The 19,688-nt window shown below is 28.1% G+C and overlaps 1 protein-coding gene and 1 long non-coding RNA gene across 2 annotated transcripts in view; one reads left to right on the top strand and one right to left on the bottom strand.

The window, feature by feature from the left end:
* Positions 1-1,806, bottom strand: part of LOC147803013 (uncharacterized) — a 16,884-nt gene extending 15,078 nt beyond the window's left edge. Inside the window, exon 1 of the long non-coding RNA XR_015430052.1 lies at positions 1,657-1,806. This is a non-coding gene — a long non-coding RNA (uncharacterized LOC147803013). The remainder of the gene's footprint in view (positions 1-1,656) is intronic.
* On the top strand, positions 1,381-19,688 carry CycJ (Cyclin J). Its single transcript, XM_016053374.5, has 5 exons — positions 1,381-1,903; positions 2,686-2,982; positions 6,123-6,407; positions 12,226-12,385; positions 13,834-19,688. Exons 2-5 carry the CDS (start codon positions 2,727-2,729, stop codon positions 13,949-13,951), a joined length of 819 nt encoding a protein of 272 aa, XP_015908860.2. The 5' UTR covers positions 1,381-1,903; positions 2,686-2,726; the 3' UTR covers positions 13,952-19,688.

Raw genomic sequence — 19,688 nt, 5'->3', positions numbered from 1 at the left:
CAGCTTATCAAAGATAGCTTTTAAGGATCTTCTTCGAAATAAGTTATTCCTTTGAAAGTTATTTATTTATCATGTCTTTTTTTAACGGCATTTACAAATAAAGTGCTTTTATTACCCACTTTTAGCATTATTCTCTGTTATAATTATTATGGTTATTATAATTTTAACTTAAAGGCCTAAAATTAAAAATGACGTTCCTTCATTATATAAAGTAATCACAAGACATTACTTAATAATTTAGTACTATTTGATGAAAATATTAATACCGTTTAACAACAAAAAGTAATAAGTTATATTTTTTTTAAAAAATAGACTTCATATAAGACTATGCTCTCTCAAAATATGCAGTTTAATAAATTTATAATAAATAACTGTTTTAGATCAGTAAAAAAAAAAAAAAAAAAAAAAACGTATTATTGTAAATAATATTTTTGCGATAAGTTTTTAAAGTAACAATAATAAAGTAGAAATCATGCAAGTAAAAATGTCGAATATGAGTTTGTGGATAAAGTTGCTATAGTATCCGAGTTAAAGTATTAGAATAAGTTTAGTGATATAATCGGAAACCAGATATGTATTAATATAATTTAAAATGTTGCGATCATTTAATCGATTAATTTTTAATTTTGATGTTACAATTTGCTTGTGATAAATAACAAATATCCCTGGTGTTTATTTTTTAAGATCGAATCATAATTCTAGTTTAGAGATATTTATAGAATAGTAAATGTAGTAGACAAAAGTAATAATTAAAATGAAGTTAGTTTCTAGTGAAGGTGAATTTAGTTCATTCAAATTGCAAAATTCAAATTTTTAGATCTAAATTGAATTTACATAGCAAGCAACCATATTTGTTTAAACAATGGATTAAATGTCAACATATTTTTTTAAAGTGGCGGAATTTAATTAGCTTCAAAACGGTGTAACTATCCTTAAAAAAATTGTAAAAAAAGAAAAAGAAACATTTGTCTTTGTAATTGAAAGAAAAAAAAGTAATAAAAATAAAACTCTTAACATTAAAATTTTTAAAACAAGTTATCAAATAAATTTAAATTTTTTTTTAACAAACTTTATTTTATTTATAGAAAAATTTCAGATTTATTTTTTAATGAATAATTACTTTAAATGAATAATTAAATTAAATGAATTACTTTTATATGACTATATAGTAAAATTTTATAAATTTAAATATTTGGGTTATTATTAAATCCCAAAATAATTAAATCAAAATAATAAACAATTCAAGATATAATTAGAAAAAGTGCATGTTAAATAAAATGATAAAACATTTGTGTAAATAAAGCCGCTTTAGAGTTAAAAAGAAATATTTCTAAAATTTTTCTAAGAAGCGAGAAAAAGAATACGAGAAAAGAAAAAGAAAAATAAGAGTTGTCGAGCGAGTTTCTTCAGATATCTTTTGGAAGGCACTCGCGGGTTGCAAGAGACAGTGGTCAGTCAATTAGTTTCGAGTTACTTAACACCCCTTACCCACCAAAAAAGTAGGGGAGACAGTGAAACGGGTTTTCAATTTGACAGCTTTGAATTATTACCCTCGCGGAGGGAGGCTGGAGGTGCACTATATTTTTGTTTCCACACTTACTGTAGGCTAGAACGGGAAAGAGCGGGCCTCTATATTTTGGTGGCCAAGCCAGGGACTAATCTATTCAACGAAATTGTAGGCTTATCCGAACGAGAAAAGTGACATTCTTGAACAAAAAGAGAAATATAAATTTTTTTTTCTCTTGTCACCTGTCATATTCGATGTGAAAATTTGTTGTGACTTGTTTTTTGATAAATTTTCAGTGATGTTTGGAAAGTTTTATTTTTTGAAATACATCGTAGTTTTTGTTTTTTATTTTACCAACTGACTTTCATTCCAAAAAAAAGAATTTAGAAATTATTGGTAACAACAATTTCTTTACATTGTTTCGATTTTTGTTCTCATTTATCTGGTTCGGAATTTTAAAGCCACATAGTTATACCATGTTTGTTGCAATACATTATCCTTCATTTATTAAAATTTTTTTATTAACTAAAAAGTAATAAAGTGCTGAATTTAAGTTACATCTACTGTTTTGGAAGTTATCAAAATAGCATTCCTTTTTTATGTATGTTTTGTCATACTGTTAAAGTGTAGTTTCAAATGAAGACAACTCTTTAACTAAACGGGGAATCTAAAAAATACTTGGGTTAAGAGGAAGAATAGGGTGCATGAACTCTGTCACTTGTTTGTCACTCACAAGGTTTTACTGTCTATAAAATCTTTCATTTTCCGAATTTTATCATAATTTTTTAGATTTGAAAATCTCGCTTTTTTAAATTATTTTCTGTTCTCTACAAAAATGTAAAGAATAGAAAAAATGAAAAAGGTACTCCATTATAAACTACATGTACTAATTGAAATAACAAAAAGATAATTATTTATTTGTTTATCTTCTATTAGATGCCTAAAAAATATTGTATATTTATTTTTTCCATAAAGAAATAGTCTAGAATTGTTGGAATTTAATATTTATCAAATAATTTGATGACGATAAAATTCATAAATCACTACTACCTTTTGTAAACAAGGATTTTTCATTATAGAGGCTTATTGTTCTATTATTTCTGTTTGATTTATTTTATATGCTTCAAGATGCTTGATATATTAATGGTAGTATATAATAATCATTATAAATTTTTCAGTTAAATAAGTCTGACTATTGATAATAAGAAAAAAACAGTGAATGAATACCTATGCTGATGACATCCATAAACATCTTAGATGTAAAGAAAGAAAGAGATATATGTTCAGAGGATTATCTGTTCAGCTGGAGCATAGACCAAAGTTGATAAGATACTTAGAACAGATATGCGAAGAAAAAAAATACTGCGTGGCTGTGCAGCATCTTGCAGCGTATTTGTTGGATATATTTATGGATAACCACCGTATATTATCAGGACATTTAGAAATAGCTCTTATCGTTTGCATAATACTTGCAGGTATTTTTATTTTATTTTTGCCAGTATTCGTATTAAAGGTACTTGGGGATTATCCCGTCGACCTGTCAACGCTAGTGGAAATGCGTAAATCCTTTGGCGTCATCATAATGAAAAGCGATTTCCAAAATAAACATTCTAAACGCATTAAATTTATCAAAAATTAATGACAAAAAAAATTTAAGTGTAAAGATACATATTGAAAAAGTGTAATAAAAAGAATCAAAACAAAGTAAAAACCTCTATTTTTTTTTTATAATTACACGTTGAATTATTCTTGAATCTAACTATATGAATATTATTATAACTAATTTTTTCAGACAAAGATCCTTGATAGCTTTTAAAGCGCAAGCAAACAAGTCATTATCCTTGTACAGTCCCAAAATCAAATCATTTTGCACTGGTGTAAAAGAAAAATAGTATATTTCTACATGCTAAAGAAAATTGACTTGTTTAGTCAAGGTTTACACAGTAAATATGATAAAATTTGCTGTTATTGGCACAGAAGCTACTTTTTGGTGATATCTGGTTTGGCGAAAATGCTCAACTGGATAATCTCTAGGTACGTAAATAGTTGACGATATAATCCCAAAGTACCATATTACAATATTAGTAAATTTTTTAAATTGACTAATTAACATGCTAAACATATATACAACTACAAATCACATATTTAACTCACAATTCTAAATAGCTTTTAAAATTTATAAGACTCTTATTCTACCAGCATTGCTCTATGCAAGTGAAACATGGACACTATATGCAGACACTCAGAGTATTCTTGGTGTTTTTGAAAGGAAAATACTTAGAAATATTTTTGGTCCAGTACAGGAAGGAGGTTGTTGGCGAATCAGTTCCAACTTTGAATTATATAGACTCCATGGACAGCGAAAGATAGTGCAGGTCATCCGAAGCAATAGATTAAGATGGCTTGGCCATATCTGGAGAGGTCTAGTTAATAATGCAGTCTGAATCGCCACCTTTAAAAATCCTGCGGGATCTCGGGCTAGAGGAAGACCTCCAACTAGATGGCTAGATGACACTTGCTAAAGATCTAAAAGTATCAAAGATAAACAACTTTAAAAAAATCGCCTTGGACTGGAGGCGACGTGTGGTTGAGGCAGCCAAGGCCTGTAAGGGGCTGTCGTGCTGAAGAAGAAGAAGAAATAGCATAATTTTTGTAATCAAAATGTTAAGATTGAAAGCTCGATCCAAATTTAACAATATACCTTGATTTTTTAATTCTGTATGAAACCTAAATAAATACTAAGTTAATGGTTTTTTTTTAAAGATTAATGTGAAAAACTGTTATATTGCTGGTGTATTTGAATTTGGTTTAAATTTTAACTATTTTCATAATAGTTATTGCTGAACTGTGTATTAGTTTTTTGGTTTCTTCCATTTTGTCCAGTTTCTTCCATATGATCCTTTTTCTTTCAGTTTTTACAATTTCTTCTAGAGTCTTGGAAGAAATGTTTCTTCCAAACAAAATATCAATCCTGACTAGTAAGTAATAAAATTTTTAGATGGCATGATCGGAAATTAAACATAGTTTAGGCTATCCTACGAAACAGTGAAGAATGGTTATTTTCTGCAATTTTATCAAAATTAATTTAGATAGAATGGTTGGATAGTTGACTTATAAGTTAAAGGTGTAGAATATATCTAAAAAAAAGCTGGAAATTGTTTGTGTTCCACTTTTAGTTTCTGTTATAGTTATACTAAAATTAAATAAATTTTTCTTACTTTAGCCTGAAGCCCATTTACTCATTGTGAGTGTCATTTTAGATTAAGTTAGATATAAAATATTTCTCAAAATCAACATTTGAGACATTGATTAAAGATACTTTTTGTCAGTTACAATACAGCCGAACATTTAAAATAATGCTGTTTGGGGATTTTCTATAAATAAGTGCCGATTAACGATGTCCAAGTACCCTTTTATTTGTTTGTTTTTTTATTTTATTTTAAATTTGTGATCAGGGGTCTGTTTAGAAGAAATTTGGGTCCGTTAACGGACCCGTCACAAATATATTTTCATTAAAACGGGTCCTTCACAAAATATTTTAACTTAAAAACGGACCCTTCACAAAATGATTTATCTTTTAATTGGACCCTTCACAAATTTGTTTATCTTCATTATTGTTTTGTTAATCGAATAAACCCTTCCCAAGGGGGAAAAAAAGAAATATGGATACAAACGAATTAAGTTTTGTCTTCAACGGACGCTTCTTCCATTATTCGTCTGAAATGAATATTCTGCGTTCAGCAGTATAGGTTAAATACCAAATATTTGTATGTTGCATCTCTAATTTAGAATCAGCAATTGCTGTTTTTTTTTTGTTTTTTTTTGAAAATTTAATTTTTTTTATATAATTATAATTTTGCAGTGCTGAGCATAATCTTGTATCTATTTACAATTTAAAAACTCCTTGAGAAAGTTTTTTACAATAATCGGACCTTATTTGCACAAATTCATAAAAGCAAGACCCTGGTTGAAAGAATGGGACTTAACATTTTTTTTATATTCACAAATTATGAGTAATTTTTTCACTATTTTACAAAAACAGGACCTTGTACAAAATGTCTGGACAGACCTCTGGTGATGGATGTAGTTTCTTGCATGGAGTACATATTATTATTGGCCAAGATAGCCTGTTTTGCAAGGCGCTGGACTCACATTTGTAAGAACTGGAGTTCCAATCCAGCCAACCGAAGACTCCCCGTGTAGCTAAGGGTGACTGGCGTATATTAAATGTGCCAGGTCACAAAGTCCTCCATACTCCCATAACAAATTCAACTCTGAATTGAAGATTGGTCGTTCTCTGGTTGAGGTCAAAATCACGATCTGTGGGTGAATGAATGGGTCCGCCCTATAAATGAGTGTGATATATGTGTGTTTCAAAAGTCTAATTCTTGGCCATAGTGCCACTTGAAAACACGAACAATCGGAACTCTTCTGCCTTAATGACTGATGACAAGAACATTATTGTAAATTTGCCACATTAATTTTGGCACTATACATTTTAAACTAAACATTCAATTTAATTCAAAAAACAAAATGAAAAAGAAATATAATTAGATTAAATATAGTAGATTAATTTCTCAAAAATTGTGATACTTATGACTTTTTTTCCTTTTAGCTAAACTTGAGGAACAAGATCAAATGCCTCCAAAGTACAGCGAATTCCAAACTTTCCTTCCTTCAAAATATGAATTGTCTGAGTTTTTACAAGTGGAAATTGCTATTTTGTCTTTCTATGAGTGGAATATTATGTTCCCTACAGCACCTCATTTTACTGAATATTACCTCTTATTTGTTTTTCTGCCAAATGATTTACTTAAAGACGAGCCAATAAACAGATACCAAGGTGCAGAAACGTGTGTGAAGAAGTATATTGAGTATTTTTTGGATGTAGTTGTTCAAAGTTAGTATGATAGAAAATATTTCCTTCTGTTTTCATTTAAAAATATTTTATGCTAATCTCATGTTTTTATTTCTGAAAATATATATTAAAAAACATATTAGATTTTTATTCTATTTTTTTATCTTTTTTGATTTATAATTTAGGTATTTATTTATTTATTCCTATATTATTTTGGTACTGTGCATTCATGGTTAGTAAAGCTCGCAGTCTATTTTCATTTACAATCATTTCTTACTAATCTTACGTATTCTATAAATTTGAAATATATGGCAAGTATAAGAAATGTTATTTTTATTTATTGATAGTTATGTTTTATTTATTTTTCAAGAGTCTGCAGGGGCGTGCTAAGGATTTTAATGGTTCTGGGCGAAACATTAAGGTATTTTATCGTGGTTAGAAAAAAATCGGTTTTCTTTAAAAAAAAAAAAAAAACTATATATTAAACATAGAACTTTTTTTTATTTCAAATAGATTTTTTTAAAATTGTTTTCACGTTTAATGATCAAAATTCTGACAAAGCATAAAAGAATACTAAATATTATTTAATACCACTAATAATAATAAAAAGTTAATATTATTGTTTAACATTACAAACTAAGCTCAACGTACAAAAAATTACTCACCCTAGATGACGCAAAGGTCAAGTAACGTGCTCGACTGTGTGTCCACTGCCTCAACATGATCAAAGGCAAGTAGTCATCAGTGAGATATTTTTGTTTTAAGCTGAAATAGTTTGCAACAATGGGTAAGTTTAAAGATATGACAGAGTGGTAAAAAAGAGTAATTGTGTTTGGCCGTGCCTATGGTCATACGGTGAATGAATTTACTGAATTTGTTGGTGTTTCGATGTGAACTGTTCAATGTGTCTACAAGCAGTGGTTCAATACACGTGGTCACGAAAGACGATGTCAGAATTGTGGTTGGAAGAAGATCCTGCATGCAGGGCCTGATTACCGAAAAGGCACAGGAAGCAAGTGCTTCCCCTGTAAAATTCTAGGGGGGCCCCCCAAATGACTGAAATTAGGGGCCCAATTTCTTATTTTTGCACTGCACTAGTGAACGTTCATTTTCTGCATTGAAAAGAATAAAAAATCGGTTGAGATCAACTCTTTCAAATAATAAATTAAGTGGTTTAGCTCTTTTAGCAATAGAGAGTGATATTACAAATAGGCTACAATTTGCAGATATTATTGAAGATTTTGCGAATTCGAAAGCGAGAAAAAAGCCTAATGTAATGGTAACCTATGAGTTTTCTTATTTTTTTTAAAATCTTTCTTCTCTATCATGCGTGCTCAATTTAATTTTACTCTGCTTTTTATTGTTGAACTAAACACACAAGACTTTTAAATATCTATCAGTACAAAAAATATTTTTGTTTCATGTTTGAAAATTATTTGGTATGATTTTTCTGGTGCAGTAGCAATAATTTATGCTGAATTAGAATTTTGTGTTGTTTTGCCGCTAGTAAACAAATTGGCGTAAAATAAGAGACTAATCTTGCAAAGAACCTTTCGTATAACAACAAGTAATTTTATAATTTAATTTAGTGAAATATTTAAATTTTGTTAACATGTTTTTGCTACTATAAAGCACGTAAAGAAGGGTCCAACATGATTGCATAGGATCTCTGTATTCCTTTCTAAGGTTCTAATAGTTTTCACATGGTTCTCGTCTCTTTAAAATGTATTGTTTATGGGCGAAAAATATCAAAAGTTTATTTTGCCCAAGTTAGGGGGGCCCCAAAATCCTATTATGCTTCCCCTATTTTCTGAGGTTAATCGGGCCCTGCCTGCATGAAAAGGACCGGATACGTGTTTTACGACTTATCAATCAAAATTGTTTCCAAACCGGACAGGAATTACCTCAATTAGTGAATGAAGGTCCACCTCATCCTATTAGTGAGAGAATATTGCGACGGGAGCTGCATGCAATGAACACTTGGGTTCAAACATCTCGTAGGAAGTCATTGCTCACACAGGCACACAAAGTTGCGCAACTTCAGTGGACTAGAAGACACCGAACGCGAGCAATTGCTGACTAGTGGAATGTAATATGGTCTTATTAATCATGTTTTTGCCTTTATTCAAATGACGCAAGTCGAGTGCACCGAATATCATATGAAGCATTTCATCCTGACTGTGTGCGAGGTCAGGTAAAAGAGGTGGGTTTGTCATGTTTTGGACGTGTTTTTCTTATTATGGATTGGCTCCCCTCACTGAGGTGGTCTCTAAAATGAGCAACAAGTTTATTTGAACATTTTGCATGATTAGGTGTTGCCTTTCAGTCAACATCTTCATGAAGAGTATGCTGTCGATACTCCTATTTTTCAAGATGATAACAGCAAAGTTTATCGGGCTGAAAGAACATGTGACTGGAGGTCAGGTAAAAGAGGTGGGTTTGTCATGTTTTGGACGTGTTTTTCTTATTATGGATTGGCTCCCCTCACTGAGGTGGTCTCTAAAATGAGCAACAAGTTTATTTGAACATTTTGCATGATTAGGTGTTGCCTTTCAGTCAACATCTTCATGAAGAGTATGCTGTCGATACTCCTATTTTTCAAGATGATAACAGCAAAGTTTATCGGGCTGAAAGAACATGTGACTGGTTTTATGGACACTCAGTTGCAACTCGACTGACCTGCAAAATCACCTGACTTGAAAACAAGTGAAAAATTTTTGGACATGTTGGAACAACGGGTAAAATGCAGAAATCACCATCCTCGCAATTTGGTGGATTTGAGGAATCAAATTCTCAGAATGTGGCTTAAACTTGATTGGATGTACCTGTAAAACCTTGTGAACTCACTTCCTAACCGAATCCAGGCTGTTATCAAATTCAGTGGCGGTGTTAAACGTTATAAAATGATGTTTTTCACGATTTCTCTAAGGGTGACTAATTTTTTGTCCGGTGTGCTTAATTACTGAATAAATGAAGTCAGTTTTTTTTTCATCAAACTCTTAACATTAATGAATGGCAAAGAAAGATAACCAATTTGTCGAATTAATTTCGAATAAATTAATTTAGATGAGAAAACATTGTTAAATTCAAATTATTCTTGGCAGAACAAGTATTTATTCTTTAATTGCAACTAGATACCCTAACTACTCATTTAATATATTCATGGTATAAACATTAAAAATAAAAAAAATAGGAAAAAAAATTTTTTTCAAGGAAATATGGGAGAAAAGGAGGCCAGAAAAGACCAAGAATTAATTTTTTTTTCTTTTCAAAATTATTTAACTTTGTTAAAATTTGTTATTCTTTCATTATTTTTGCTTTATAATACTTATAAAAATTCAACTTAGAGAATAGACAAAGGATCAGTTATAATATTTATGTTTGGATATTTTACAACAAATATAGAAACTTTATTGGTAATAAAGGCCGAAATTGCATTTAATTATTTTTATTTTAGCCGTAAAATATAAAAATAATTGTTTAATAGACAGCTATCAATTTAATATTTTATACTAGTCCATAGACCAGGGATGTCAAACTCAATAGCTAACTTGGGCCAAATGAACAATGCTTAACTTTAGGTGGGCTGCAAAAAAAAAAAAAATCAATTTTCATAGAAAACAAATATTTTTATTTTGAATTGTAATAAATATATATAAAGTTAAATTATGGTTTACGTCCTGATACTTGACATCTCTTCTTTGCTATTGTCTTCTCTATTTCGGGAAAAATTTTATTGGCCGAGATTACTTTCAAAATTGACCCAATGTGAGCGTAATTAATATGGTTTCGGACAGGAGATTTATTTCCATTCATAACAGAAAATAATTGCTCTCACTGATAAGTACTTCCAAACATGGAAATAATTTCATATGCGAATTTTCGAGTATTTTCAAACCTTGCCGGCACTGAATCTCAATCACTTCCATTTGCATGTAACTGGGTACTGAGTCTATATTTATTCAGAAAATCGAGGAAAACAAACAAAATTTGTCTTCTAAAGAATTAAAATCTTTAAACCTTGTCTCAAATTCTGTTCTAAGATTTAAAAAATTTTTCTGCGTATTTTTGATACGATGCAGTATCATCTAAACTAGATTTGTTCTTGTTGCACGTTGGGAAGTGGGTTAAATCCTCATTTTTCAGTTGCCTTTCCCAAAGAAATAGTTATCATTTGAATGCTTTAATTATGTCAAACATGTTCGTAATGATCTGCCTTGTAACAATAAATTTAAATGGGATAAGTGTTTGGTTATATCAGCCATAAAAAATAAATCTTGCAATCATATTTGATTGGAAAACAAGTTTGTATCTTGATTATTAGTTTGCAAAAACTTACACATTTCTTCTTTCAAATCCCAGAATTGTTTGAGAACCTTGGAGCAAGATAACCAACGTTCCTCGCTATAGCAGGATAAACCTGAATATGTACTATCTAATTGACAGCTTAGTGTGAAGCGGCCTCCATTTCAACCAATTAGAATTTTACATTTTCGAGCGTACGATTTAAAATTATTCGTATAGTTTATAAATAAAGTATACTATAATTTTATATGCTGGTTTCGTTTCTAATTCACATATCTATTTTATTTTTACTTTGCTTGGGACATATTGACTGGGCCACAAAAATGTTCATCTCGGGCCGCGAGTTTGACACCCCTTCCATAGACATTATGTGTATGAAACATAATTGCAAAATTTCAAGTAATTTGAACTAAAATATTTTAAGACATTTCTTTTAGAAAGAAAGAAAATAATCAAAAAATTAGTTTTGAGAAAAATGCCAAAAAGGACACAGATAAAAGACAATTTAACTAATAAAGATGTTTTTTTTTTAAAAAATCATTTTAACTTCTGTTCTATTTGACGTTGAAACACATTTTGAATGGTTTCTGAAAGAGAAAGGTTCATAGTTTTATTTTATATAAAATATAGAAAAATGATGTTTTGGTCAAAATTGACTTTTTAAAAAAGGTAGCCAGGCACCTTAGATATATGCATATTAGATAATGCAGTACTGTATAAATAATAATCTTTGAATAAATCTATGACTTAAAGAATATCAATTGATTCAAATCAATTAATTTTTTTAAAATTTAGTATTTTTAAATATCATGCTAACGCTGTTTTATTTTTTTTAAACATCTTCTGCAGTTGTTCTTCAGGATATCTCTCCACTCTCACAAATTGGTAATAGTTGAAATATTTATCACAATTAATTGTGATGAAATAGAACTTGGCAAAAACTTCCATTTTGTTATTTTAAAAATTACTCCTGATACACAGAAATATTAACTGAAATGAAATTAGGCACGTTTGGAAATATATAAATTATATTTACTCATATATATTATATAACCAAGGAATAGTAAGAATATATCAAAAATTTAGTAAATGTAAAGAAAAATATAACTATTATCCTGTAATATAACCATATATCGCCCAGTTTGCCCACCACTAAGCAAGGCCCTAAGTGTCTGTTTAAAATTAATAAATGCACAATCTCTTTTGATTTAAATTTACCTTTAATATAGCCATATTTATTTTTATCATCATTATTTAAATTAATATCATCATTAAAAAAAAATTTTTTTTTAATTCTTATATGTTAGCATTTTTTTCTCCTGAATCGAAAAAGACAAGCTTTCTTTGAAAAGGCGGAATTTTTCTTTTTTAATAATAGAAAAAAAATTTCCTCACTGGTGCCAAGTTTTCTCCACATTCGTGTATACTAAACAGGTCTGTATTTTGGTAATTTGAAAAGCCTCCGATTATAATAAAATTATGAATTTTAAATGTACATTAAATAAAATTTCTGTCTTTGACTCATTACATGCATGTATTTATTCTATTTTCTTAGAGACTGAGTATTTGCAGTTCTATCCTTCATTAGTGGCTGCAGCTTGCATAGCTTCTACAAGGCGTTGTTTGTTAATAAGACCTGTTTGGCCTGAGACACTGCAGAGTGTCACACTTTATAAATACCAGCAAATTGAGCCTTGTGTTGAACTTCTGCTCCAGTAAGGCATTCTAATTCTATCTTTTTTCTTTTTTTTCTTTTTTTTTTTGTGCAATAGTGATTTCTTTTTGAAGTATATAATTGAGTATTATCCATTTTTATTATTTTAGCAACAAAGATCGCAAAAAAAATTATTTGGAAGCACTTAAAAAAAATTTCTCTTGAACCAATGAGATACTATCAATATAATGCCACTCATCTCTTTACTTTTTAATATTGAACGGTCATTTCTTCCTCCATAATAAGTTTAAAAATTATAAAAATGTGGTTAATATGTTATTAAAATATGATACCCGTGGGAGAAATTAAAGTAACTCATGTTATGTCCCCTAAATGATGGTAACCAAGATTCTATACTTCATAGAAGATTCTATAGTTCATATTTATGATTAAATAGCAACTAGTTCACTTCACTGATTTGTAAGAATTATAATAAAAATTTAACATTATATAAATTAATGAAATTCCTTATGATTGCAATAGCAATATTTTATGGAAAGAAAAGAATTACGTAATGTGTGAAAAACTGCATGTTGCATTTCTAAGAATGGGGTGAAAAATCCTAGGTGAAATTCTTTTTCCATAAAAGTGTTCACTTGTTATTTAGGTAATTAATATAATCACCACTCATTATAGAAGGTAAAAGATCTTTATGTACCGTCACTACAGAGTCTATGAAAAGAAACTAGGTTGTTGTGAACATTTAATTTTGTATTAGCTTCAAATTTAACACTATATAGTTTTCTTTGGAGAAAAAAAAATTTGTACAAGTACACAAGATATACATATTTTAGGCTGAATATCAATTATTGTGCATATTTATGCAATGAAATGCACAATAATTCGATTTTAAAATATTCTTCGCATTCTCCAATCCCGCGTCATTTTGCAATTGCTTTTTCAACATACTTCATTCGTAATATCATTCGAATACATTAGATTTTTCAGCCTCTTGAAATTTCCTCTTGATTTTTTAAGTCCTGGTATTTTTAATACAATATTTATTTTGACCCATTTGATTCATAATGATTCCATTCATAAAGATTTTACACTAATATTTCTCAAATTAGTCGCCTATGCATATGATTTGTTAACATTTTTTACGACAGTTTTCGCCATACTTATGTGAACCTAACATATTTGTTAGTTTTATAAAAATTAGTTTTTAATCCAAAATATTGTCTTCTAAATATATATATATATTTTTTTTTTATGTTTGAATTTACAAATATTTTTTATGAAGTGAGTGTGAACATGAAGTACAACCACAATTAGCAATTAATAATTGTAATGATCTTCTTGTAATGATAATTCTCTATTGATTAAAATTGTGAAACCTTTTTCAAACAAGAGCAATATAGTGATGAAAGTTATATTTAGATTGGATGTAAATTTTTGTTCAGTATTTTATTTAAGCTTTAAAATTTGTTCTTGTTATGAATATTCTAGAGCTCTTGATGAAGATTTGGTAAAAAACGAAAAAGAAACTCTTGACAGATTTTTGGGCTCTGGCAAAAGAAAACTCAGTCAATCAGAAGATTCAGCCTCTAAAATTATTAAAAGCTGAATAGTATAATTTTCTCTCCTTGTTATAAATTTTGCTACAATCTGTGATAAACCTGTGATTATAAAGGTTAAATAGTTAACAAAATAGTTTTTATATTTCTTGTGATCTCATATTTTTGATACTATCTTGTAAATTGTATTACTGTGCCAAACTTATAGGCTAGGGGTGCACAATCTTTTTGAGTGAAGGGCCACACATATATTTAGTCATGTTGGCGGCAAATGTCATAATTTTTATATAAATGCTTGTAATATAATTCAGGATTCTAAATAACACATAAAAATGCATGACGATAATTGCAGAAAAAATGACAGGAAAATAACTTGTCTTTACCATGAAATATGCACAAATAAATAATATAAAAAAGTGATTGTTTAAATGTGTTATTAGAGACTCTCGTGTTGTAATAACATTGTAGTAATGTAACGGGATCGTCAAAATCACATGGGGAAGCAGCGCAATAATTGAAAAAAAATGCTTAACTTTGGGATGAAATCAGCACAAATAAAATGCATTAGCATGTAATAATTGAATTGCCTGATTCATAATTTGCATGTTGTAATAAAACTAGCAGCTTTTAAAACCGCATTGTAATGCATCTCAAAATTGTTGAAAAAATTATTGAAAATATCTTGGATTTGCAATGAAATTCGCAAAGTCCGTCAAAAAGTTATTATTTAAATGTGCAATTTAAAACTCTCGTGTCATAATAATATCACAGTAAAAATACAGGATTTTTAAAATCACATGGCAAAGCATAACAATAAGTACCCTTAAAAAAAGAGATTATAGATATAAAAAAAAGATGATAAATTAGACACATAGATTTACAATGAAATGGACATAAATAAAGCACATCAAAAAGTAATCAATTCAAGGCAATTTATAACTCACAAGTCGTAATATACATGGAAGTTGGTAGTTATAAAAAGCAAGAAAAAAAAACTAAATGTTCTGCGTCAAAATGTCTCTTGGATTTATGATGAAATCGGCAAAAATAAAACAGGTCGGAAAATGATTACTTAAACTCAATATTCACGCATTATAATATAATATTAAAAATATCAGATTTTTTAAAACTGTGCTGAATTCTGTAAAAATAATCATGCGTGCGAACGTTACTTTTAAAAAGTAACAAATAAAAGTAGAAGTACTTCAAGCAAAAGTAACGAGCAAAAAATACAAAATTAAAAATTTCGCGATTTTAAAGTATGTTTTGTGGAAATTTAAAATATAAAGTGACCTTAAATTTCATCAAAAAATGTGAGAAAAATATTTTTTAAATTTAAATGCATAAAATTTAAAATGCAGGAAAATGTTGCAAAATACATTGAAATAGCAAGCATGGAAAGTATCCAGAAACCAAAAAAGAAATCAAAATTCTATTTTTGCATATAAAAAGGAGTTTTGAATTATATTAATTCTAAAACTACCAAATTCTTAGAAATTTTTGTTTTTGCTTTCGGAATTTGTAGTAGTTGTTGAACAAATTCGCAACTTCGTCATAAATTGTTGAAAAAATTCAATAACATTATAATTTTTGTTTAAAGAAATAAGTAAAAAAATAAAAATTTGTATTCATGTGTAGGTAATCCCTTGAAATCCATAAATAAAAATTATATTTTGTTTCTATAAAAGTTTAAAAAATTAATATAATTTTTAATTTGTTGTTAATTTTCTGCTAATCTAAGCATAATGAACACAAAAGTTTTATTTTTAAATATATTCATAAGATGAACTAAATGGGGTATGGTAAAATTTGAAAAAGGAAAAAAAGCAATTTTTATTCAAAATCAAAAAAATGATAAAACTCTAGAGTATTTTTATAATGCTATTTATATTTTAATTAAACTGAACATAATTTTTATAATTTAAAACTTAAACAACAAAAATGAATTTAATTTTTGTTTAAAAAATGGATTTAGTAATAATAAATTATTGAAATTATTTTGAAATGTACTCATTATGATTGATTAAAATATTGCTTATAAAAATTAAATAAATAGATTCATTTTCATTGACTTTAACAAGCATTTTTTCCAAAATATAGATAATTATTATTGCTTTCTTTTTCAAAATGTAATTTTTTTTTAATTTTCTTAAAAGTTTTGTTGATCCACTCTGTGAATAAAATTTATATTTTTACTGAAAGATATATAAATCACTTTTTTTAACAACTTTTTCGGAATAATTTTGTCAAATTTAATATTTTAAAATTTGTCAAGATTTTTAATCAAATCTGTCAAATTTGAATAATATTTGAAAATATTAGCTTACTTTAAATGTTTTAAACTTTCAAAAATGTGGCAAGCCAATTTTTTTTTCATTAACAAAACATAAATGATTTTCACTCATTTGTGCAATTTGTCTGTGACTTGTAAAACAATCATTTAAAAACTTTTGTATTTTAACCCTCGAGGCTCGGTGGTCTGATGGTCAGGCGCACATTAATGGTTTTGTCTTAGCCTACGGATAATCTATACAAAATAGTAGGAAAATGTTAAAACGACGGTAATTTTGCAACTTTACATCTTCGATGATAACCATAAACTCTTTAAACGTTAGATTAATATACCTTAGTTCTTAAAAGTATTTCAATCTTTGAAGTGAATATTTTTTCTAGCACTAACTCTAAAAGCAGAGTAAATCTTGATAGTTTTAAAGGGGATTATAGCTATTTTAATTTCATTAAACAAATTCAAAATTAGGCGAAGCTGAAAATGTTAAATTTCTTACCCATAACTTTGACCTTGACCATCCACAAAAAAGCAATCCTGAAGCAATAAAAATAAGATCCAGTGACGCTTGAATTATAAAATTATTTTCCCATTGCTCAGCTAAGAACATATATCACCTTAGTGGGGTTTCTTAAAAAAATTTTCTTCAAAAAGTAACTAGATTGAAGAGAGCCAGTTGAAAGGACGCATGGGTACCGATGTGCCACAACTGATTCTTAGAGGATAGATATTGCTTGGCATTGAATGCTAAAAAGTTATTCAGTGTTCAAAAGAACCACTGTCTCCCTTTTAGGAAATTTCAATCCTTAAGGGTATTTGGAAAAAAAAGTTAACTGTTAAAGAATATATAATACATTAAATTTATAAAAGAAAAAAAATTATTTATAAAAATTTTTTTATTTTGTGGAAAACTTTTTAAAAAATTCAGAAAAGATTTTTGTTCAACATTCTTGTTACAAATGCTTGTACTTTTCCCGAAAAAAGTAGCAAAAAAAAACAAACAAATAAAAGTACTTAATTTAAAAAGTAATGTAGTATAAGTATTGCCATGTTTGACAATAACCTTTTGGTGACAATCGAGAAACGGCATAGATTTACTATAGGATCTGCACAAATTAAGCACATTCAAAAATGCTAACTCAAAGCGTGCAATTTAATATTTCTTCGTTTTTTTTTTTTTAAATCATTGTGTTCAGAAGCTTCCATTGGCCACACATCGACGGTCGGTGGGCTGCAGGTTGTGCGCCCCTATATAGGCTCTTCACCCAACAATTTGCTCATACTTAGTTTGACTGTTCCTGTTTTTTTTTTTTTTAAATATACTATTATACACAAATAAATATTACTGCCATTTAACTTAATACAGTTAAAAATTGTCAGCTGTTTGCTGATATTTTTGATATTAACATTATGCATTGCTGCCAGCTCTGATTTTCTCATAATTTTAGAACATTCCTCTTCAAAATAGAGAATTTTGCTCATGGTTTTGACTGCTTGTGGAAATAATATACTTAGCCCCAAATAGAACAAATTTTTATTTTAAAAAAATGCTTTTCTTTTGTTAATCAGTGTTTTTATACATATTGGAGTGAAATGTCATAAAATCATATCAGGAAATTTATATAGAATCATGAAATTTATATTATTTTGTAAAATCTACAGGATTTTTTCTTATCGAAGTTGGCAGCTATGTATATGATTGCTTAGTACAAATGACATATAAATGTTTATATTTTGCCTGGATGATATTTTTATTTATCACACACAGAATTTACTATTTACTTTTTTATTTTATTTTGTCACATAATAAACAAACACTAGATCAGTTCGCATGTGTTTCAGTTAGTGTTGTAAAGTTGTGTACTCTCATATATTTAAGCTTAGAGTTGTGTTGTTTTGTCTCTACTCATTTGCCTGAAGTTACCATTTGTAGGTGAGTGTATTTTTTTTTTCAAATGTAATTATTTTGTTACATGGAGCATTTATTTTTTATAATGAAAATCGAAGTGTGTTGTCATTAAATAAAACATGATGAAAAGTGTTGCTATTTGTATGTTCAGATCTTTTAATGCTAGATTACTTAAAGTCTAGGTTTGAATCATAGACTACAAATTAAAAAAAAAAAAAAAAAATGCTTGTTTTTGTATTTTCTTTAATTATGTCAAACAAAATTATCATGATTCAGGGAAATAACTTAATCTTTTGTGAAACATAGGTGAGTAATAAAATTTAATATTTACAATCTTAAGAGTTGTTAATGTGTTACGGTGACTCCTCAAATTCTCAAATGTCTAGTTATTTGAGATAAAATAGGTAAATTAAATCTGTATTGTTACAATTGAACTTCTTTTTATGCTTAATAAATTGTTTCTTTATTTTTGAACAAATTACCTGTTAAGCATCTTTAATCTTTGTTATAATTGTTTTTTGGTAAATTTATGTAAATATTATCTTTGTATGCCCATTCCATTTACATTTTTTGGAGGTATTTATGTGATTTACGTAAACTGATCATTTACAAAAATCATTTACATTCACAGTGTTCTCCCTGCCTGCCTTTTTTGTAGAAGTAAGCTACCATTCCTTAAAAACACTGCCTTTTTATTCATATTCCATTTAAAAAAATTAATTCATTGTTTTAATTATAATTACACTGGTAAAAATTATCTGTTTAAGTTTAATTCTAACTACTATTACAAGTATTTATTTTGTTAGTATTATTCTCTACTGGTTAAATTTTTATGAGTTTCTTTTTTTTTTTTTTGGTGGGGGGATATATATTAATACTGTATATTTATGTATACTCGGTTATGATTTTTTAAGTGATTTTTAAATTCTAAAATTATTTTTTAAATAAATTAATACCTTTTTTTTTAAGAAAATCCAACTTTAAATGTTCATTGCCTTTTAATTTTCAGTTTAAATTATAAAATAAAGCTTTTAAGTTGTTTATCAATTAATAATTTTAGTTTATTTATTTAAAAAAAATGTGCTCAGTGATTGTCTCTAGGGATTTCTTTAATTACTTTCTATAAACAAAAAATTTTTCTCTTATTTTGATAATGAGTGAGAATTACTAAGAAATTCTCATGTGAAATAGTATAAGGGTAATAGTATAAGTGATTTAAAAATTGTTGAAGATCAAATTCAGTTATGACATAATATTACACATTTGATAATTTTTAACGGTGTTAAGTGAGTGTTCTTTCTTGTGAGGAAGTACCTTGCCCTTTTTTGTTCCTAGGGAGAACTGTGCATTTGTCAATTAAATTATAAAATTAATCTGTTGCTTATTGATTTTTCGTTAATATGAAGACATTGGAAAAATGAAAAGGGATCTTTTTGATTGACCTTATTCATGAAGACATTTACAGTAGTTGTGTTGATCATGTGTGTCATATTTCATTTGTAATTTACAAGTGTATTTAATGTTTAATAATGGCTCATAAATGTTAAGAGCTATAACTGATAAGTGAACTAATAAATTTCCTCATATTTTA

This window comes from Parasteatoda tepidariorum, chromosome 10 (genome assembly GCF_982258835.1).
Source record: "Parasteatoda tepidariorum strain Cologne lab strain chromosome 10, Ptep-v5.0, whole genome shotgun sequence".
NCBI classification, from domain to species: Eukaryota; Metazoa; Arthropoda; class Arachnida; order Araneae; family Theridiidae; genus Parasteatoda; species Parasteatoda tepidariorum.
Note: the sequence above shows the minus strand (reverse complement) of the source record. Positions and strands in the feature narration are given on the sequence as shown.